This window comes from Uloborus diversus, chromosome 10 (assembly GCF_026930045.1).
Source record: "Uloborus diversus isolate 005 chromosome 10, Udiv.v.3.1, whole genome shotgun sequence".
NCBI lineage: Eukaryota > Metazoa > Arthropoda > Arachnida > Araneae > Uloboridae > Uloborus > Uloborus diversus.
The window spans coordinates 59715392-59735725 of NC_072740.1; the positions used below are offsets into that span (position 1 = coordinate 59715392).

A 20334-nucleotide genomic window follows, 5' to 3' on the forward strand; every position below is an offset into this window, starting at 1 on the left:
TGGATGAAACGTCATCCAACAAAGGCAATGAGGAGAAAAAATAAAGTTTGAATAGTAAAATATTGAAGAAAACATTCTAGTGATGCAAAAAAATAAATGAATAAACCACCAAAAACCCAGTAGAAAAGCAAACTATGTTGTTAAACTTTCTCACGGGTGCGAAAATTCTGGTTTTACTTTTGTTGAATGTCTTTGCATTCACGAACTCACATCTTTTGCATTGAAAGGTGGTTTTTTATAAAACCAAAACACATGTCTACATTTCTTTCTGCAAATTTATACATTTTTGTACGTTGCGCGCTGTTTAATTTGCTTTTACTTGTGTGCTACATTTTAGTATTTAAAAATTCACTCATTGCTTTAGCACTTAAAGGATTCACTTTCTAATTTTCATACTATGTCATTCATGATTGGTTAAAAATTCCGTTTCGCAGATTGTCCAAAAGGAAAATACGGTAAGAGCTGTTTGAAAGCATGCACTTGTGAAAATGAAGGAACTTGCAACCCCAAGAATGGAAAATGTTCCTGCCCGTCTGGTTTTATTGGAAATTCATGCGAAAAAAGTATGTATAAAATATATTTTTTTTCATTTCATTGAAAATACATTACAGTCGGACCCCGATTTAACGAACCTCTATTTAACGAACTTCGCGTTTTAGCTCATTTTTCTTTTTCCCCGACTAAAATGAAGGCAAAACCCCCTATTTACCCAATATTAACCCCCCAATTAACAAATTATTTTATAACAGCCGAAAAAAAAATGTTTTTGTTAGTTTGAGTTAGGAAATATTGGATTGTTTTTTCCAAGTATTTTCTTCCCTACATAAAGTAGAAAGAGAACTATTTCGAGTAAAGTATCAAAAAAATCAAAATCTATTACACAGTACAACAAAATTTCAAACTAACTAGTGTGTAATAAATCGCGGAATGTTGAGTAAAAAGTGTACCCTTTCTTGCTATGGATATTTTTGTGCAGTTGCTTATTAGGGCTAAAAGATTTTTTAAAAAATTGCAATTTTTGTTCGCAACCCGATATTGCGAAGAACCCTGATTCAACATATAAGAGTTTCGGTCTCGATGAATTCGTTAAATCGGGGTCCAACTGTAGTTGCAAACTACGGGAAAATTTTTACTTTTGTTTGATCTTTCAATAAGAAATAGAAAAATAAGAGCATAAATCGTAAATAATTACCTTTGTGTGGCTACAGAATAACTAAAAAACTCTTACGTAACACACAAATGTGTATGTTTGTCTTATAATTTTTAATCAAGATAACAAGAATGAATTTTTCGTAAATAATTCTCATCTAAAGCGAACTTTAGCAAGAAATCGATCAACGACAGACTTTGGCAGATCAGAATGATTTTCTGGAGACAGTCTGTTTGGATTATTTTTAAAATGAACGATACTTTTCATCAGTTTTTGATGAGGAAGAAAGGACCGATAGTTTTCCATATTCAAGGGTTTCTATTTCATCTAAAACTCATATGCCAATAGGAGATTAATTTCTCATTGAGAACATCTCCGTCTCCAAAAACTTGCATCCTTTTAACCATTTACGTACCATTTTGGCAAAAATTTGATCCGTCAGTTTCAGTTTTTAAAGTTTCAAGCGAAACTTCAACTACGTAATATTTTTCAAAGTATTTAGCATTCTATCCTATAAGGAATAAAGAAGTCATCATTTTAAATCTGGCAGTTATTTCCTGCAGCAGTTCCCAGTCTATTATTCACATAAGTGGAGTTATAGAGTGGCTCTGATAAGTTGAGCTATGATCTTGACAATGCTAACCTTTTTTTTTTTTTTTTTTTTTGTAGAATTTAGTGCAAAACAAAACGTGTTAATCGATACGATTTGAGCAAAACTACTACGAAAGTAATCAAAATCAAATCAGTTCAACGCCAGTTACCCTTCCTTATAATCCCAAAAAGAGGTAAACATTGACAAGGTCGTAGCTCAACTTATCAGAGACAGGTTATACTTGAGATACCTCAACGCATTAATCAGCTTAACAGATCTAGAGAAACTTTTTAAAAGACTAAATAAAATCGTTTTGATTGTTTAGAGCTCTGGTTCTCAACCTTTTCGCCACTGACCAGGAAACCACATGATAGGTTAATAATCGAAAAAAATTAAATAAGTAGAATTGAAAGAGCAGAGTAAAACACTTTTCTGGACGCATAAGTTATCTACCCCCGTGTCCCCGTTGTCGGAATGTGAGGTCAAAAAGTCAGTCAACATTTTAAGTAAAGTCGCCAAAGTTAGCGAGTTTTGGTGAGTAATGGAAGACATGTTTCACACTTTAGAAATGGATGTCCTACCGCATGCAGGTGGTGAAATCATAGGATATCTCTAATTTCGCTTCCAGTCTTTAAATTTGGCGCTTTTCTTTTAGTTTCGGCTGATTTTAAGACCTTATATGTCGATAACGAGGGTACGAGGGAAAACAATTTTTGCGCCGAAAAATTTCTTAATGCTCTTTCGATTATTACCAGTTTGAAAGTTTTTCATTATTACATTATTCGTGTGCTTCCCTGGTGAGGACCACGTGGTACCTTTCCGAATCCTAAGCAGACCACATGCGATAGAAATGATATTTTTACAACAATTATAATAAGAGAAACGAGATAAATCCAAAAGCTTTCTTTAACAATACAACTATAAAAATGACATAAAATCATTTTCACTGGGCTTTTTGCGGACCAAAGGTTGAGAATCAACAGGTTGTTTTAAAGGAAACACCTCTCATTTTTAGGGATCAGTTTCTCTTTCATTGAAATATAACTTCTTGTTTTCAATATAGAATGCCCTCCAGACAAATATGGACATCAGTGTCAAAATCAATGCTATTGTAAAAATGGAGCTTCCTGTGATCGAGTCAGTGGACGTTGTCATTGTTCTGCAGGATGGACTGGCATTCAGTGCGATCAGCGTAAGCAAAAATATTAATTTATATGAAAGTAGCTAATTCTCAATTTTTCACAAGAATTGACTGCAGAAATATTTGGTTTCATAAACCAACTGTAGATTAAATTTATAATAGTTTTTATACTTCTCAAAGCTCTTGTTGCATCTATTCTTCTTCATTTTTACCAATAAAAAAAACCATCTCATTTTTTTTCTTCTGTGGCTGAAGATTGAAATTTTGACATTCTTTGCGAATAGGAAATTTTAGGAAATTTATATCAGCTAAAAATACGTATCATGTGTTGCATGGTACGAAGTTTTACAGTCAATGTAGATCCTAAAACTGAACGTCATCTCGTTGGGGCAGATATATCTTTGCTTCTGCTGTGTAACGGTAAGGGTGAGGTTATTGGATCTTACATCCGTGTTAACCAGCACTTTGGCCGTCGCACAGAGGGGTATTTGAGCCAGAAAGCTGGGAAATTGTCAACTTTACTGATAAGAGTCGGTCATAAGCCTCAAATGAGGTGGATAAACGTCATGCTGAAGTGTTCCTCTTTGACTGAGACTAACAGTAAAATTTTACAAGCACTCGGAATTAACACTTTCATGATTCGGTTGTCTTTGTTTGCGACCCCCCCCCCCCCTTAAAGTTTTTCAACAAACCTTCATTGTCTTATTTTTTGCGTGAAAAGTGAAATTAAAAGAAAAATGCATTACGGATGAGCTTGAGCAAGGTTTGCAATCTATTTTTCATCTTTTTTTTAGACTTATTATTTGTCTTAATGTCATCACAAAAATGACATCCATTTTTTCAATTTTTTTATGCAAGTGAATGTTTTTAAACATTTAGTACTCATTTGTACTACTTCAAAGTTATACCTTGTGATGCTTCAGAATGTTTATTTCTATAATATGCACTAAAAGTTTAAAAATAGAGGAGATTATTCGTTTCATAATTTTTCTTTTTGTTGGTTATTTTTAGGTCATATGGCTTCCGTCATGTATATAACTCGCAAACAACAATAACAAAATTATGTAAGGTAGTATAGAAAGATAGTATAGAATCGATATTTTCTCAAAATTGCAATGCATAATTTGAGCTACCTTGATTTTTATTTACTTGAACGAGTCACACACGTGGCTGAAGCCATAGAAATAATTTATAGTTTCATAAATCATTAATCAGATAAACAAACGCGCTAATAATCAGATAAAATGTAACACACTTTTCTAACTCAACTTACTTCCTTGCTCTGAAAATCTTCTTGCAGTCAATGGCACAAGTTTAACTTTAACTGTATTATTCCTTTGTTTGGTATGAGCTTGTTCGATGCTATTTTATTCCTTTATTATTTTTTATATATATCTTAGCGCCGACATTATTTTTTGCGAACATTTTTACCTTTTATTATTATTTCTCAGGAGATTTAAGCATTAAATAAAAAAAATACTTCAGCGTTACATACAAACATTTCGTTATTTGAATAAAATTACGGTAACTTCCTGGATAACACTCATGCTTACTAGAGTAAACTATTTATTCAGTTAGGCCTAGCAAGCAAAAACATTGTATTAAGTTAATAATATCTTTTTAAAAAAATTTCCCTGAGGAAAGCAAAAACAGCTAACAAAATATATTTGTATTTAGTCATTTATTTATTTATTTATTTATTTATTTTCAGATTAAATTGTTTGCGAAAACCCCGATTTAACGACTGTCAAGGGATTGGAAAAAGTTATTCTTAAACCAAAGATATCGTTAAACCGAGGAGCATGGACATTCAATGCAATCAAATCCGGAGTAATGAAATGTTTCATTAAATTGGGGAAATCGGGTATCGTTAAATCGAAGTTATATACTCAATACTCATTTTTATCAAAACTGCGATGCGTTTGTTAAATTCGTTGAGTTAACAGCAAATACTTTAATTATCCTGCCATGTATAACTATTAAATAAAGCAACTTTTTTTCCGATTCATTCAGTATTTATTATGCTGTTTACCTATTCATTGTTATCTTTCAAGCGACCTTTGAAAAGAATGTTTTGTTCATAAATATTTTTGCGCTTATGTAAAATTGAACAATCATTTGATAGTGCATCAACAAAAGGCTTTTGTTCCAAAAGAAAAAAGAAAGGAAACAGGCAAATAATGTTTTAAATCTGAAACTGAAGCTACAACAGAAAAACGTATTTAATTGAAACATGTGTTTGTTGGTGGTAAATATCGGAATGTTATTCGAATTAGAAGTAAATTTTAACTTGTGCTGCATTTTTTACGTCACGATTTATGAGCCAACAAACAATGAAGAGCGTTAACTACTTTTTTAAAGGCGCAGTTTTGCATTCGAAAATATGTCACGTTTTTTATGAGATTAACTTCGCTTTCTCATTTGAAAAAAAATGTCATCTATGTATGATACTCTTTAAATTTCAATACTTTATAAAGAACAACTGTTGTTATAGCTACCACGTAATCATGTATTTTAGTCTGAGACACTTTACTCTTTAATCGTTGCTGAAAATTAAATATTTGTTTAACTTTATAATTTCTTGTACAATTTTCCTTTAAGAACTTAGTGTTTCATTGATATTTTTGCAATATTTGTCCTACAGCTTGCAGTCCAGGGAGCTTTGGCCCTAATTGTCAGAAGCATTGCGAATGTCAGAATGGAGGTGACTGCGATAGATTCACAGGAGAATGTATTTGTGCACCAGGGTGGAAAGGCATCGAGTGCGAAAAGCGTAAGTGCTAAAATCTTGATCTCTGAAATGCTTGATATGTGTTTCTTTTTTAACCTCGTTTCTGAGAAAAGAATCCTAAATTTATTTCATGAAAAAAAGACCAAGAATTTTAAAAAAGTGCAATTTTAAATTGCATAATAAATGTAGAAATTTTGGCAGGAAAATTTGTATATATTCGAATATTTTGCTTAGTAGGAAATTTTGTTAGTACTTCTGAAGATACGATTCAGTATAAAAAAATTTAATACTGTTGAGGAATTTTAAGTTATATGCTGCGAATACAATGAACTTCTTTTACTTATTTATTTTATTTATTTATTTATTTTTATTACTCTTTTATTTATTTATTTTTTTTTTATTTTTTTTATTTTTATTTATTTATTTATTTTTTATTTTTTTTGAAAATTTATATAAATAAGCTTTAAAAAAAAAACAAAAAAAATATATAAAAAAATTTCTTGCACCGGATATTAATAAGTTCAGCGAAAGCACTTCCTTAACGTCAACAGAAAATATTGAGAATATAACTATTCTAATGTTTATTTTTCACCGTCACTCAGTACGAGTAAAACTATTACCTAACACATATTTCCAGTCTTAACATTTTGACTTTTTTTTTTGAAATATTTCATAAATATTTTATGATACCATAAATATAACAGACGGTATAGATGGTACATTTTATGCAATAAAAGTGTTTATAGTATGGATTGAAAAACATTCTTGAAAAGTTTTCTCAGTTAAATTGAAAGGTTAGTCAGTTATTTAGTGGTGGCTTTATATAATACCTATAATTTATTTATTAATATGTTTTTAACTTTATGTGTCAGCTATTAAAGATTTAACTTCACTTTTAGTTTTATTCATAACTATAGTTTAAATATTCGTCTTTTGAAAAAAATTTCTTTTGCATTGCAAGTATTAAAAAATACTTCGTTCACTTTAAAATATATGCTTGAGAGATTATGTCTCTTGTTTCAGCTTGCTCTCCAGGTAAATATGGCGAAAACTGCGAACAAGAATGCCAGTGTGAAAATGGAGCTACGTGTGATCATATTCGTGGGGCTTGTGTCTGTGGACCAGGATGGAGGGGTACATTCTGCGAAAAGCCTTGCCTTCGCGGTTTCCATGGGATTGAATGTAGAAATACGTGCGATTGCGGCCATGGAATATCTTGTCATCCAGAAACAGGATTATGCCATTGTCCGCCAGGAAAACACGGAGATAAGTGTCTTAAGAGTAAGAATAAACTAATAAATCTGATTTATTTCGCATATTCTAATCTATTTGGTGAAATCTTCTGTTTCAAACTATGTTTCTTTGATACTAAGTAGAGAATAGAAAAAAGATCAGTGATTTTTTTTTAATAAAAAAGTGTTACTTCCAAAGCATTTAAACTACGTCATAAAGCACTTTTATTTGTTTATATTTTATTCGCTAAATCACAACTAACTATTTGATGAATTGAGCAAACAATGCGTATTTTCATGACAAAACGGTTATTATTCATTATAAAAATACTAATGAATTAAATATGTAGTGAACTGAGGAATGCCAATTTCGTTTCTAGTCTAAAATCAAATCTTAAATCTCTTTCTTGTGAAAAAGTAGAAGAGTTACATAAAAGTGCAAAAACTTAAAGAAGGATCGACTATCATAAACTACTTTAAAAAGAAAGCACAAGGAATATGAAAACCAAAAAATGAAAACATTTTCTAACTAAATCTCCTAGCAGCAGGATTATTCACGCTCTTATTTTATGTTACAAAAATTAACTAACAATTGTTCTCTTAAGCAGTTCGTTATCACCGTTAAGCCAAAGCTAAGGCAGAATTACATACATTATACCGACAGCGCGATTATCGCATCCAGAGACTGCAGTTTCGTCATTGTTACCGACTTCAGGCCCTGATTACCACACAGGCCAACTAGGCCAAGAGCCCCATCTTCTTAAGAAGCCTCGATTTTTTTTTAACTTAAGCATAGCATTAAAAAATCATGCATTTTTGTGAAAATAATAAAAATTCCTCCTTTAATTAGCTGTTTAACATTAATTTAACATTATTTTGCGTTGACTTACAGTGATAGAACAGAGGGGAGGGGGCCTCCGAAGCAACGTGGGCCTTGGGTCTCACTTTTAGTTAGTCGGGCCCTGATCGACTTATCAGTTTGGAATAGTGAATAACCGAACTGGAGGAAGATGTCATCTCATTGAAGCTGAGAGTGCGGCCTGGTAGTTAAAGTGAGGTGGTAGTTAAAGTAAATTTAGTTTCGGCAGTTTGTTCTCGTTAAAGGCCATATTTTTGCTTCCTTCTTTTAAAACTTCGAGTTAGAAAATAAGGGCTAAATACTTCGAATAGAGTTTCAATTTCTTCAATTCCCAATTCTTTAACGATCGCTACGTGTTCGGCCTACTTTGTACAACTGTTGATTTGCTTATTACAGAAACGACTTAGTAGCATCTCGCTACTCCTTCATACAACAGGGACGCCGAACAACAACAAAACACAGAGTTGACAAACAAGTAATCGAAAATTATAAAGAGAATTATGATGCAAAGTAACTTAGAACCCATATCTTAAATCAATTTTCAAAAATAAAAGTTAATAAAAGAGAGATATTTTAACATTTATTTTATATTTCAAAGCTACTTGCTTCAAAATAACGTCCTTGTTTAAGTTTTGTACATACGTGCAATTCGTAGCAATGTTTGTTTCTGCTAGTAATAAATCCTAATATGCAGTCAGCTTATTTGCTATACTCTCTTTGAAAATTATGCAAGGCATTTTAAACACCTCTTCCTGTATCGTAAATTTGAGTACATTGAACAACTGCATCTAACGAACTTCAATTTAAAAATTCGATGACTGTTCTGAAGCATTCAGCAGAGAATAAATTCTGTAAAGAATTTTTCTTAGACTAAATTGTGCACTCCAAGTGTGGTCTTCAACCACCACTATACCAGCAGATCAGAATTGATTTTGAAATAAACGTTCAACTTCCAAAAGCAAATAAATGTAATTTGAAACTCAAAAAAGAAATATATTTCTTCATTCAAGTATTTCTTCACAGGTTTAAACTTAATCTGACAGGATATTGTTCTCATTCACAAAATAATGAGCGACACATATTCACTTATTATTTTAATGCTTGAAACATGCGGCAAAATGGTCCTTTTACATTTGCTTTCATCTTTCCTGCTGCATACTTTGCGCTAATTGCTTATTTGCTGTATTTTTAAAAGCCAATTTGCTTCTTAGCTTGTCCGCCTGGGTTCTACGGCAATTTCTGTCAAGAGCACTGCCAGTGCCAAAATGGTGCTGTATGCAGTCCTATCAACGGTACATGCCACTGCCTACCAGGATGGCATAGCGAAACGTGTGGTTTGGGTGAGTGATTGCTTAGTTTCACAACGCACTTATGCATGCCCTGTTTAAATTAATAGTTTAAATGCTTATGCTTTAATCTTAGTTTTGCTTCTTTATTTTCCTTTTTATGCTAATCTTAAAAGCAGCTTTTCTCATATCTTTCTAAATATTTTTTTCCAAGAAAGAACGCGAAGATATAAAAAAATAACTGTTTGTATGAATCCGAATTTTTACCAGTTTCAGAATGTAAAATTACTAATTTTGAGATTAAATATATGTTGTGTATCTAAAAATTACTTTGAATTGCATAGCATGTCCCACGGGAACTTACGGATATGACTGCGAAGGAGTTTGTTTGTGCCAAAATGGAGCTAATTGTGATCCTAGAGATGGACGTTGCAGCTGTAAACCAGGATACAAAGGAAGGCATTGCGAAAAGAGTAAGTTATATCTTTCTCATCTCTCTGTAATGCATTTTATGTATCCAAGATTCAAGTTATTCTCTATATTAATGAAAAATGCAACAAGAAAGAGATATCCTAACTGGGAGAAAATCGGTAGAGTGACGTACATGTATTTAAAACAAAACAAAGTATTTATAATCGGAATTAAATGCTTTGTTTAGGAAATACAGCAGCAAAAGTTGTTAATAAAACTAATAATCATAATATTGATTAGATGGCTCATCTAAGCCCCTTATACAAGCTAGCAGATTTGTAGAGCAGACGAATGTCTTCCACCGGGATTGCTTGCCATACATTTTCTAGTTGACGAATTAGATCAGCCCGATCTAGGAACAGTTGACAACTCCTCCTTAATATAGCCTAAGCGCCCACATATGGGAGGTGATTCGGTAATCATGAATGTGAGGAAGGGTTAGAGAAGCGCAAAGACAAGTAGTATGAAGTCGTTCCGTGTGCAAGCGAACGTATTCCTGTTGGAATACAAACCCAGGGCTCGGTTAAGGGAAGGCTATGCAATAGTACTTAAAATAACGTTGACATACCTTTGTGCTGTAAGGACGTTACAGATGAAAACCAAAGGAGATCTCCTGTCAAATGAAATGATTCCCATACAATTACTTCCGACTGCCAGGCAGTGTAGCGGATGATAGACTACTCCCTACTGTTGTTCTAGGTATCTCCAAGTACGTTTTTACTCCGACGCTCATCCGGGCTGAATTCGGAGCGGTACTCATTACTGAATACAATTCTGCTTAAATCTACGAGATTCTAGGCGAATAGTAAAGGCGATATTCTCTAAAAACGCACCTGACAGTTTGCAACAATAAGAGGTAGGGGTGCATTGGCCTCTGACGTCACGCGGCAATGGATAGTATTCTCAACCTCCCACGCGAAAAGGTAGAACGTTTGGCAGAAAATTTGCTCTTGGTTGCTCAACATACAGATACGACCAGTATGTAGAATCAGGGCTTTTCCTATGATCATAATTAAGAAGTAATAAATGATATTCCCTGCTGTGCTTCAAGGAAAGACCCTGCAGTTCTCGCCGACCTGACAGTTCATGCACTATTGACGTTATTGCGTTATTTTAACAGTTAAATGTTTTCCAAGAAACGACTCAAACTTCTGATTAAGGTTGCGGGAAGGATGTAAGAGATTTTAAAAAGAGGAGAACATGAAGACTTTCTCTTTTACTCGTAAGTAAGCGGAGGACTGCCGCAAAACACTTTTGAAATTTTCCCTATATAACATTCATACAAACACTGGAAGAGGGGAATGTCAAAAACTCGAGGCTGGAGTGCTGAGTTTGCATGTCTTGTATTTTTTCGAATATATTTTTTTTTTTTTTACATTAGAACATTAAACTTCTGGTTTGGGAATAGGTCGGTCATTACTCAAATATGAGAACATATAAATAGTGTGGTTACAAAAGGGTTCTCCGCCGGAAAATTTTCAAAATTGTATTTCTAAAAACGTAGTTTTAAACATTCTTTGGTACATTTAAGGGGAGGAGAGGGTTGCAATTCTCCCCGGATTTTTTTTTTTTAATTAATGTCTTAAAATCGCGATTATAACCGTATTTTCTGACGTTAAACAAAGTAATGGGGCGCAGGAACTGTTCCCAATAAATTTTTCGAATTGATTCATCACCCTAACTAAAATTGAAGCTCAAAAACGGAACTATTGACAATCGATGATTTTAAGGAAAAGAGGTTTCTGGGGTCCCTCCCTTGAATATTTTTCAAAATTAAAGAAAAGTGATCCTTTAAACGAAGTTTTTAGATGTTCAAAATATTTCAGAAGTTTTCCCCTTAAAGTTTATTGAAATTGTAGTTTTGAAAACGCAATATTTATCACTTTATTGATATTAGGTGGACGAGCTACAGCGCCTCTTACCGGAAATTTTTCGAAATCAAAGTTTCAAAAACACTGTTGTATGCGATATTGATGCTCCAATATCACAATTTAGACAATCTTCGCTGCTGTTAGATAGCGAGGTTCGGGGCTCTTCCTGTGAAAATATTGATAACATTCAAGACCTGAAAACAAAATTTGAGACTCTCTGTAATGATTTTAGACGGGGGATGGGGCGGTTAGGGGACACCGCTTTCTTTCTTTTCAAACGAACCAGAAAAGGAGGGAAATGGAAAAGTGGGAAATGAAAGAAAAGGAAGGGAGGTGGAACATAATCAGCTGACCAATGATCTGCAACTGTTAGAAAGTTTTAATGCAAAGATTTCTTTTTAAAAGAATTGTGGTTTTACTGACATTTTTTCCTTATTAAAATAACTGTTTTAATCCTAGACGAGTTCTTTTCTTCTCTTCAGTAAGAAAGAATGCTTTTCAAAAAAATGAACACGGCCTTCTGGGTTGGGCACCGACTCAATGCCCCCCCCCCCCTTCTGTTTAATCCCCTGTTCTTTAATGGATTTACACTCATACACATACTTTCAGGAACACTGAAAATAGCGCCCCAAGAAAGAAGAAAGGTACAACCACGAAATTTTGAATGAAGCATTACATCTGATATGCAAATGATCCAAGTTTGGTGTCAAAGCGCATGACCGTTTACCCTACATTATCGGTACAATCGGGGAAAATGTGCCATTTAATCCAGTGCATATTTTAAGACTTATTCAGACCCGATTGTTGGAGAACCCTAATGAGTGAAGGATGCCAGGTAGACGAGTTAGAAAACGTTTCTCACACAGCTAAGCTAGTTTGAGAGAGGATTGATCATCGGCATGAAAATTGCAGGCTGGTCGACGTTGCTGCAAAGGTAGACCATTCGGAATGTTCCGTTAGAAACTATTAAAGGCAGTGGACATGAGATGGTACCCACGTGTGAGAAACTGGGTCTGAAGTGACCCAGAAGACGACAAGGAGAGAGGATTAAATAATAATTGTGCGGCAAGCCTTCGTGGATCCCACAGTGATTCGGTCCACCATACAAGCAGATGTAAAGTTGTTCCCCGAACCATTTCTAGACGTCTTGCGGAAGTCTACAATGGTACGAAGCCAGAGTGATGTGGGATGGCGCCCTGGAGAAAGGCATCATTCCACCCATTCTATCGTAAGACACACTGCCCGCACAGCGGGCTTAATGGTCTCGGGAGCCATAGCCTATGATAGCCGGGCCACTCTAGTTGTGGTATGTGGAACCTTAATAGGCCAGCGTTATGTTAATGACATTCTGCAACCACATGTAGGACCATTCCTAAATGGTCTCCTAGGGGCAATTTTTCAGCAAGATAATGCTCTCCCGCATACAACTAGAGTTGCTCAAGACTTCTTACGTCCTTTTGAGACTCTTCCATGGCCTCTATAGAGCATGTATAGGATCAGTTGAAACACCAGATGCCGGCCGCCGTGCTACTCTGTGCAAGATTTAAAAGTGGTTGTTCAAAATTTGTGGTCCATCTGCCTCAGGACAACATCAGACACTTTAGCTCAATGCCGGACCATGTTGCGGCATGTATTGCAGCAAAAGGGGGTCCAACGCGCTATTGAAGTAGCACTGTATTTATCTCATTCTTTAGCCTGTATTTGATTAATTTTCTAGATTTTGGGATTAAGTGTATGTACTTGTTCTATATATTAAATTTCACTTCAATCCAATGCTTCCTGCTTGGGGCGCTATTTTCAATGTTCCTTGAGTGTATATGAGAAATAAATACAGAGAAGTATAAATTTATCTCTCTGTTTTTAGAATAATAATTTTAATTTTTACCAACATCTTAAATATTTACAGCTTGTCCTCATGGGTACTATGGCCCTCATTGCTCTAAGATGTGCTTATGTAAAAAGGGAGAGCCGTGCCATCATGTCACTGGAGAGTGCAAGTGTCCACCGGGAAGTACTGGAAAAGGATGCGAACAAAGTAATTGCAAACAATTATTTTATTTTATTTATTTACTAAATTTATGCATGTGATTTTTGTGAATTCGAGATGCGTTTTTAAACATGGTTTGTTTTGAATCATGGTTAAACTCATGGATTGTTTTAAACAATCCAAGTTTTTATTTATGATATAAAAACTCTAAGCACCATGCGAATATGTCCCCCCCCCCAACTATTTCTTAGTTGTTTTCCCTCATTTCATCTCATTTTAAGACGCTTTTGATTTTGGAGTGCCGTTAATATGAATGAACAATGTCAACGTTGTATTACTTCAAAACTTCATTGAAATATGTACAGAAAGAAACGTCGCGGATTCAGCGAATATCGCACTGCTGCCCGTTCAAACTCCGAAATTTGCTGAAATTTCGCTTTTTTTCGTCGAAGAGGCATAGTAAATATTCAGTTGACGTTTACTCTAGCATATAACCACCGATAATCATACACGTCTATTTATATTCGGTTCGATCCGCCGTTCAGAGGGCGCTGCTCAGCATACGCATGCGCTACCAGTCTGCAGTTCTAATCATTTGCATATCAAGCCCTACTTTACATTTCCTGCAATTTCCAGCTAACTCGCGTAAGTACTTCGTGGTGTTACAATTTTCAAAACAGGAGTGTATGTTTTACAATAATTAGCTGTAGTGTTTGTGATATCAGATGCTCCAATATTTAATGTATATTACTCGTATCTTCACAATGGAACAATCACACGTGGGTTATTAAAACTTGCGCAACGGTCAACACGCTAGGTTTACGCGAATCTTTATTTTCGTGAAATAAAATTTATTTATTTATTGTTTCAGCTTGCTCTGAAGGGAAGTTTGGATTAGAATGCAAGCAAAAATGCAACTGCCCACAAAATCACTTATGTGATCCAGTGAATGGGCGCTGTTTCTGCAAGCCAGGATTTCATGGACAAAGTTGCAACAAAAGTAAGTAGAACAATTTTTACGACATACATTTTTTTAATAAACATGTTGTTTCCGCAAAAGCTAGAATAAAATTAATTTTAGATAGCTTAAAAAAAAAACATCTGAATTAAGAGTGCATTATAAAGTGTTCGTGCGTGTAGTTGAAATAGAATTTGGAAAGGTAGTTTTGGCGCATTAATTAGTCAAAAAGCAATAATATTAGGATAAATTTAAATAACACCTTTTAGAATATATACAGCTTTCTCACGAACATCGCATCGTTGTAAATGTTAAATTGTGTTTCAAAATTAGTCTGTTTGTAAAATCTAAACATTTTTGTTTCCACTAGCAAGAAAAATGTGTTCCCTAATCAGTTATTAAATCTATAACTGAAGCACTATCTAGATACAGAATAAAATTAACGCAATGTAAAATTTTATCTATTTCTTTACTAATTTGATACTTAATTTTTTCATGAAACTTAGTTTTACGCGAAGAAATTTAGCGAAACTGCAAACCAAATTTATCTCAAACTCAAGCTGCTGCAGAGACAATACTTTTCTGCAACTGCACCAACAAATAATAAAGATATTATTCTTTATAACTAAATGAATAAGTTTTAAACGTTTTTCTTTTCTTTTTTTTTCTTATTTACTGTTTACAAACGTTTATTTTAAACCCTTTTATTTAACACCCACGTTTCATCAGCATTTCTTAGTCTATAGTATATCCGTACACATATTTGTTTTAATACGCATTCTTCCCATTCCAGTATGCATGAATGGAACTTTTGGACCAAACTGCTCTGTTCGTTGCCTTTGCGAAAATAATGCAGACTGTGACCCATTATCAGGAGAATGTAATTGTAAACCTGGATTTATAGGCCCCACATGTGCTGAAGGTATGTGGCATTGCATTAAACGTAATTTTGAAATTATTCTTACCTTTCATTTTTGTAGTGTTATTCCACTATGTTAATCTTACGCTACAATAAACGAAAATAATCAATTTAAAATAACAAGAATAAATAAGGAGCGAAAAATCACGTCACAATATGCTTTACGATTTACTTGTTGCGCCCTTCAAAAATATTTTTATAAATTCCTATTAATATTATGATTAATTCTTTTTATAAATATTTTACTCCCTAAAACCAATTAATTGAAAACAGAATTCATTTAGGAAGAATCAGAACCAATGATTTACAAAAAAAAAAAAAAAAAGTCTAACACATACGCATAAATACAACGTATAAGGGTAATTTTCAAATGCATTGACACATTAGGCTCGATACAATTGGAAAATTTTTGTTGTTACAAACATTAAATCTTTCCTAGGTTCCTAATTCCTTACAATTTACAGCTTTATAACCCTGTGATTATTTGTGAGTTCATTTGCTTAGATTTTTAAAATTCCAAAAAACCTCTTCGCAAGTCACCGTTTTTCTCATGAGTGTTACCTTTATAAACCAATCTGTAATTTCTTTTCTAAAAATAAATAATCCAACAAATATTGATTAAACTATCTTAAATACTCAGTTTTAAGTCAAAATGGTATAAATATTTATTTATTTAAGAAATTTTAAGAATTTGTAAAAATATTTCTCTCATGAGTGTTACTTTGTTTCTTAAATAAAGGGTAACATACTAAATTAAACATTTAATGTTTTCATTGAAATGTCCATGAATAGCAAAAAAATTTCAATATTGAAACCAATTTTTAAAGATTCAAGAAAAGGTTTACTAATACAAATGCTAAATTTTAGCTATAGAAACTCTCATAAGAGACGGTAACACTCATGAGAGATGGACTCATTATATTATTTATAGTAGATTTTTGGCAGTAATTCATCTAAAATATGTAGTTTTTTGAATACCACATCTTGAGAATTAGTCTTTCCTAAACAACATCCACAAATTTCATTTTTGCAAACATTAGCTTTGTGTCAGTGCTCACTCGTCAATTTTAAAAGTAACTCTCATGAGATTTATTGACGAAATCTTCGCTGGAATAAATTCTATTGGTGTTTTTGAAAATTTAATTAGGTCTCTTGTTTCCTTAACAAAACATACGTTACTAATTGTATATTTCTATAAAAATATTACAAAATAAATGGGTAACACTCATGAGAGATGATTAAAATGCTCTTCACATTGAATTGTATATTTCAATATGCAACAAATAAGGAATAAATATATTTACTTTTAGACTTACACATTCAAAGAAGAAACAAGTATGACTTCTTTAACACTGCTGATAACTACGATAAGGAAATATTTTGCACGTAAAAAACATTTAATTCCCTGAGGTAACACTCATGAGTTGCACATAAGGACACAAACTGCATTGAAATTTTAAACTGTTAGATGAGCAGTTCAAATAATCAAAAAAATCTGTAAAATCAATTTCAGCCGTGTATAACTATTTTCTTCAATGCATAAAAAGTTAAAAAGCTGCTTGCAAACGTACAAAAAAGATTTAGGAAATGTGAATTTTCTAGTCAGGGTAAAGATATTTCCGTTACTAGCTAACTAAAGTAATAGAAAAGGCTGATTAATCTACGATCATGAAATTAAGCACTCCATGCAATGAATTAATTGTAAAACAATGCCTTACATTCTTTTGCAATACCAAAAAAAAAAAATATCAACATAAGAATGAACGGATAAAGACAGGACACCCAACTGTCAATAGTTTTGAAAATCACCCATAAATAACATTTATGGGTGAGCATTAAAACAATGTTCCTTCGTTTTTAATGGTAGATTTTATACTATGGTTGATGGTCTGGCTATGGGAAACCCACTTAGCCCCATTCTTAGTGATATTTACATGCATTACTTTGAAGTTAAGCTGTTCCAAAAATTACAGTTTCAATTTTATGTTCGCTATGTTGATGACTGTTTTGTTCTTATCAACCATAATGATCTTAATGTTGATGAGGTTTTGGTTATTTTAAACTCTATAGATTCTCATATTCAGTTCTCGTATGAACTAGAACAAAATAACTGCCTTCCCTTTCTCGATGTTCTCGTTTCTCGAACTGAGTCTTGTTTTGAAACTACTGTTTATCGCAAACCTTTTGCTGTTTCTTTACCTCCTCATAGACTATCGTCTCATCCACCTAATCAAAAATATTCTGCTTTTAATGCTCTTGTTGATCGTGCTTTAAAGACTTGTTCTTCAGAGGAACTTCTTAATGTCGAACTTAACTATCTTAGAGCTGTGGCAATTGAGAGAGACTATCCGCCCACTTTGATTGATTCCATTTATAAAAAGCTTTCTAAAAGATCCCAAAGTAATGTTCGAAAAAGAACTTTCATCACTAAGAATTTCGTCGTTTTACCATTCTTTCCTTCTGTTAGTTTTCAGATCGCTAAGATACTTAAACGTTTCCAATTCCATGTTGTGTTTTCACCAATTAATAAACTTTCGTTCTCGTCTCTTAAGGATTCTATTGATCCTCTTAATGATTGTGGAATTTATAAAATTGATTGCATTTGCGGCCTTGCCTATATTGGACAGACCCGCCGTTCTTTGAAATTTCGTTTAAAAGAGCATAAAAATTATGTGAGAAAACAACAAATCAATAAGTCTGGTATTGCTCAACACTGCTGGGACTTAAATCACTCCTTTCATTTCAACTCATTTAAAATTATCCAGAAATGCCCAAATTCATCAGATCTTGATTTTTGGGAGTCTTTCCACATTCTGAAGAATCGTTCTAATCTAGTTAACGATCTTAAATCCATTCCGTATTTTTCTGCGGTGTGGCATCCATTCATTAATTGGTAGTCTTTTTTCGCCCCTCTTCTTTGATCTCATATTTTTTCTCCGTTGCGTTGTAGGTTGTTATGGTAATGTCTTTCTTTTTTTTTTTTTTTTTTTGACTTTACGTTTCCATTTCATGTTTTATTTTGTACTTGTTTAACTTTTTGTTGTTTTCCAACTTCTTTCTGTTTTCCTGAATTATGTTTATTCTTCCTTTCGCTAAATGTGGCAGTTGAGTCGTAGTAAAAAAAAAAATTCGGACATAAATTCATTGCTAATTTATTAATAAGCGGTTTCATTTTGAGAGCAACATGTATTTTATGGGTTTTTTTACTGAAATTAATTGCTTAACGGTTTTTTCTGGGAGGGAATCATGCAATAAATCTAGACTTTGAGTTTCGTTTCGTCTTGTTTTGGTTTTGTTATTGCTTATTTTGATATTTAAACTGTCTGCTGTCCATTTTCATTGCTTTTACTGGGTGTCTTTACATCTAGAAGCTCACACCTTTGAATTGAAAAAGGGGTTCCTTGAAACCCCGAAACACGTGTATTCTGAAATCTGTGTATTTGTGCTAAACAACGTTGGATATTTCCTGTTATTCCTCGGCACAAAGGTATTTATTTATTGCTCACCCATAAATAGTTCAGCATGTTTCGACAAAAATCTATATTTATTTCGTATAATAAAAAACACATTGATGTTTTCAATAAAAAAAAAACATTGATATTTTCGATGCATAACATAATTGCATGATATTTTTACTATGATACTGAAAAGTATTCTTTACTTTCTTTTTATTTTTAGAATGTCGAGACGGGTATCACGGAGATGCATGCCTGAAATCTTGCCGCTGTCAAAATGGAGCAACTTGTGACCCAGAAACCGGAAAATGCATCTGTCCGGTAGGATTCATCGGAGATTCATGCGAGAAAGGTTTACTCAATAAAATTTTAAATACTAACAAAATGCATTTTGGATTCTAACTACATTAAAATTAACTATAGGGTTGGTTGGGGTAAGTGGGTCATCCCCCTAAAACTAAAATATAGATTAAGTTTTCGAATTTTTCTCCACTGATCATGTTAAACTTTATCACAGTGATTGGTTTTGCATATATTTGGGCTTCGTGGAAATGTTTTCTTGGTCATAGCACTTAGTCAAAAAAAAAAAAAAAATCTGATTTTTTTTTTTTTTTTTTTTTTTTGCGAGTTCAATCATAATTTTTCAGAGAAGTGTTTCCAGGTTGGTTTATATTATTTTTTATGATAATTATTTTTTCACGTATAGTTTAACTTAAAGTTCATACAGCAACAAGAATTTTTGTATAAAATACTATTAATAACTGTTTAAGAGGAGGGGTCCCACTTACCCCATAAATTTTTGCTATAAAGGGTAAGTATTTCCCCCTATAATAATGGGGATTTCAAAATCATAAACAGCTGTGATTAAATATTTGTATTAGTGAAATACACGACAACTATGATGACCTAGTAGGAATTGGTAGTTCAGCTCTAAAAACTGCTAAAGCTGGTGATTATGTGTGTGTTAAAATTGCATCAATGTACCATAAAGTTGGTCTAATGTTGGAAGTTGATGATACAAATTAAAAATACTGTTGAATTTGCAAGAACGAATAGAAATAGTGACACTTTTTATTGGCATGGTGCAGATGATGTGGGAATAATTACTGAGGATGAAGTAGTAATGGCTCTTCTTTAACCAACTTTATATAGACGCAGTCATTTAGTGTTTCCAATTTCTTTTTCAATTGACAGTTTTGGCTAATTTACTAAAATTGATCTTAATCAACTGTATTACGTCACTCAAACACACCTTAATATGTAAAAACAAAATATATACCTATAGGCTTTCAATAAATTTCACAATTTCACAAATGATATTGTTTTGTTTTAAAATTTTCCGTGATACTGATTTAAAAGGCAGTAAATATTTCATAAATGGATGCGTTTACAAAAAAATAATTCAGACTAAAAATTTACATACTTTGTGATGTAAGACTCCCATACCCCTTTTTTAGATACGCTTCATTTAATTTAAATAAAAGGAGAATGACCTACTTACCCCTTACTATAGGGTAAGTGGGACACTAATCCGATTTTTTAAAAAATATAATCGTTGAGAATTGTTAAAACATTACTTTAGAAAATAATGAGGAACTTTTGTTTAGTAATAATGTCCGAGATAAAATAAGACAAGTTTAAGTTTTTTGCTTCAAAGCTTTTGTATAAGGTTTAAAAAACGA

The 20334-nt window shown here is 33.1% G+C and overlaps 1 protein-coding gene across 2 annotated transcripts in view; it reads left to right on the plus strand.

Moving 5' to 3' along the window:
- Positions 1–20334, plus strand: part of LOC129231811 (multiple epidermal growth factor-like domains protein 6) — a 248360-nt gene that overhangs the window by 214308 nt on the left and 13718 nt on the right. The window contains exons 17-26 of one of the 2 annotated variants that reach the window (XM_054866187.1): positions 435–563; positions 2806–2934; positions 5528–5656; positions 6638–6895; positions 8917–9045; positions 9336–9464; positions 13240–13368; positions 14192–14320; positions 15072–15200; positions 18876–19004. In XM_054866187.1, coding sequence (XP_054722162.1) covers positions 435–563; positions 2806–2934; positions 5528–5656; positions 6638–6895; positions 8917–9045; positions 9336–9464; positions 13240–13368; positions 14192–14320; positions 15072–15200; positions 18876–19004 — 1419 coding nt within the window. The remainder of the gene's footprint in view (positions 1–434; positions 564–2805; positions 2935–5527; positions 5657–6637; positions 6896–8916; positions 9046–9335; positions 9465–13239; positions 13369–14191; positions 14321–15071; positions 15201–18875; positions 19005–20334) is intronic. The other variant, XM_054866188.1, reaches the window with a different exon arrangement.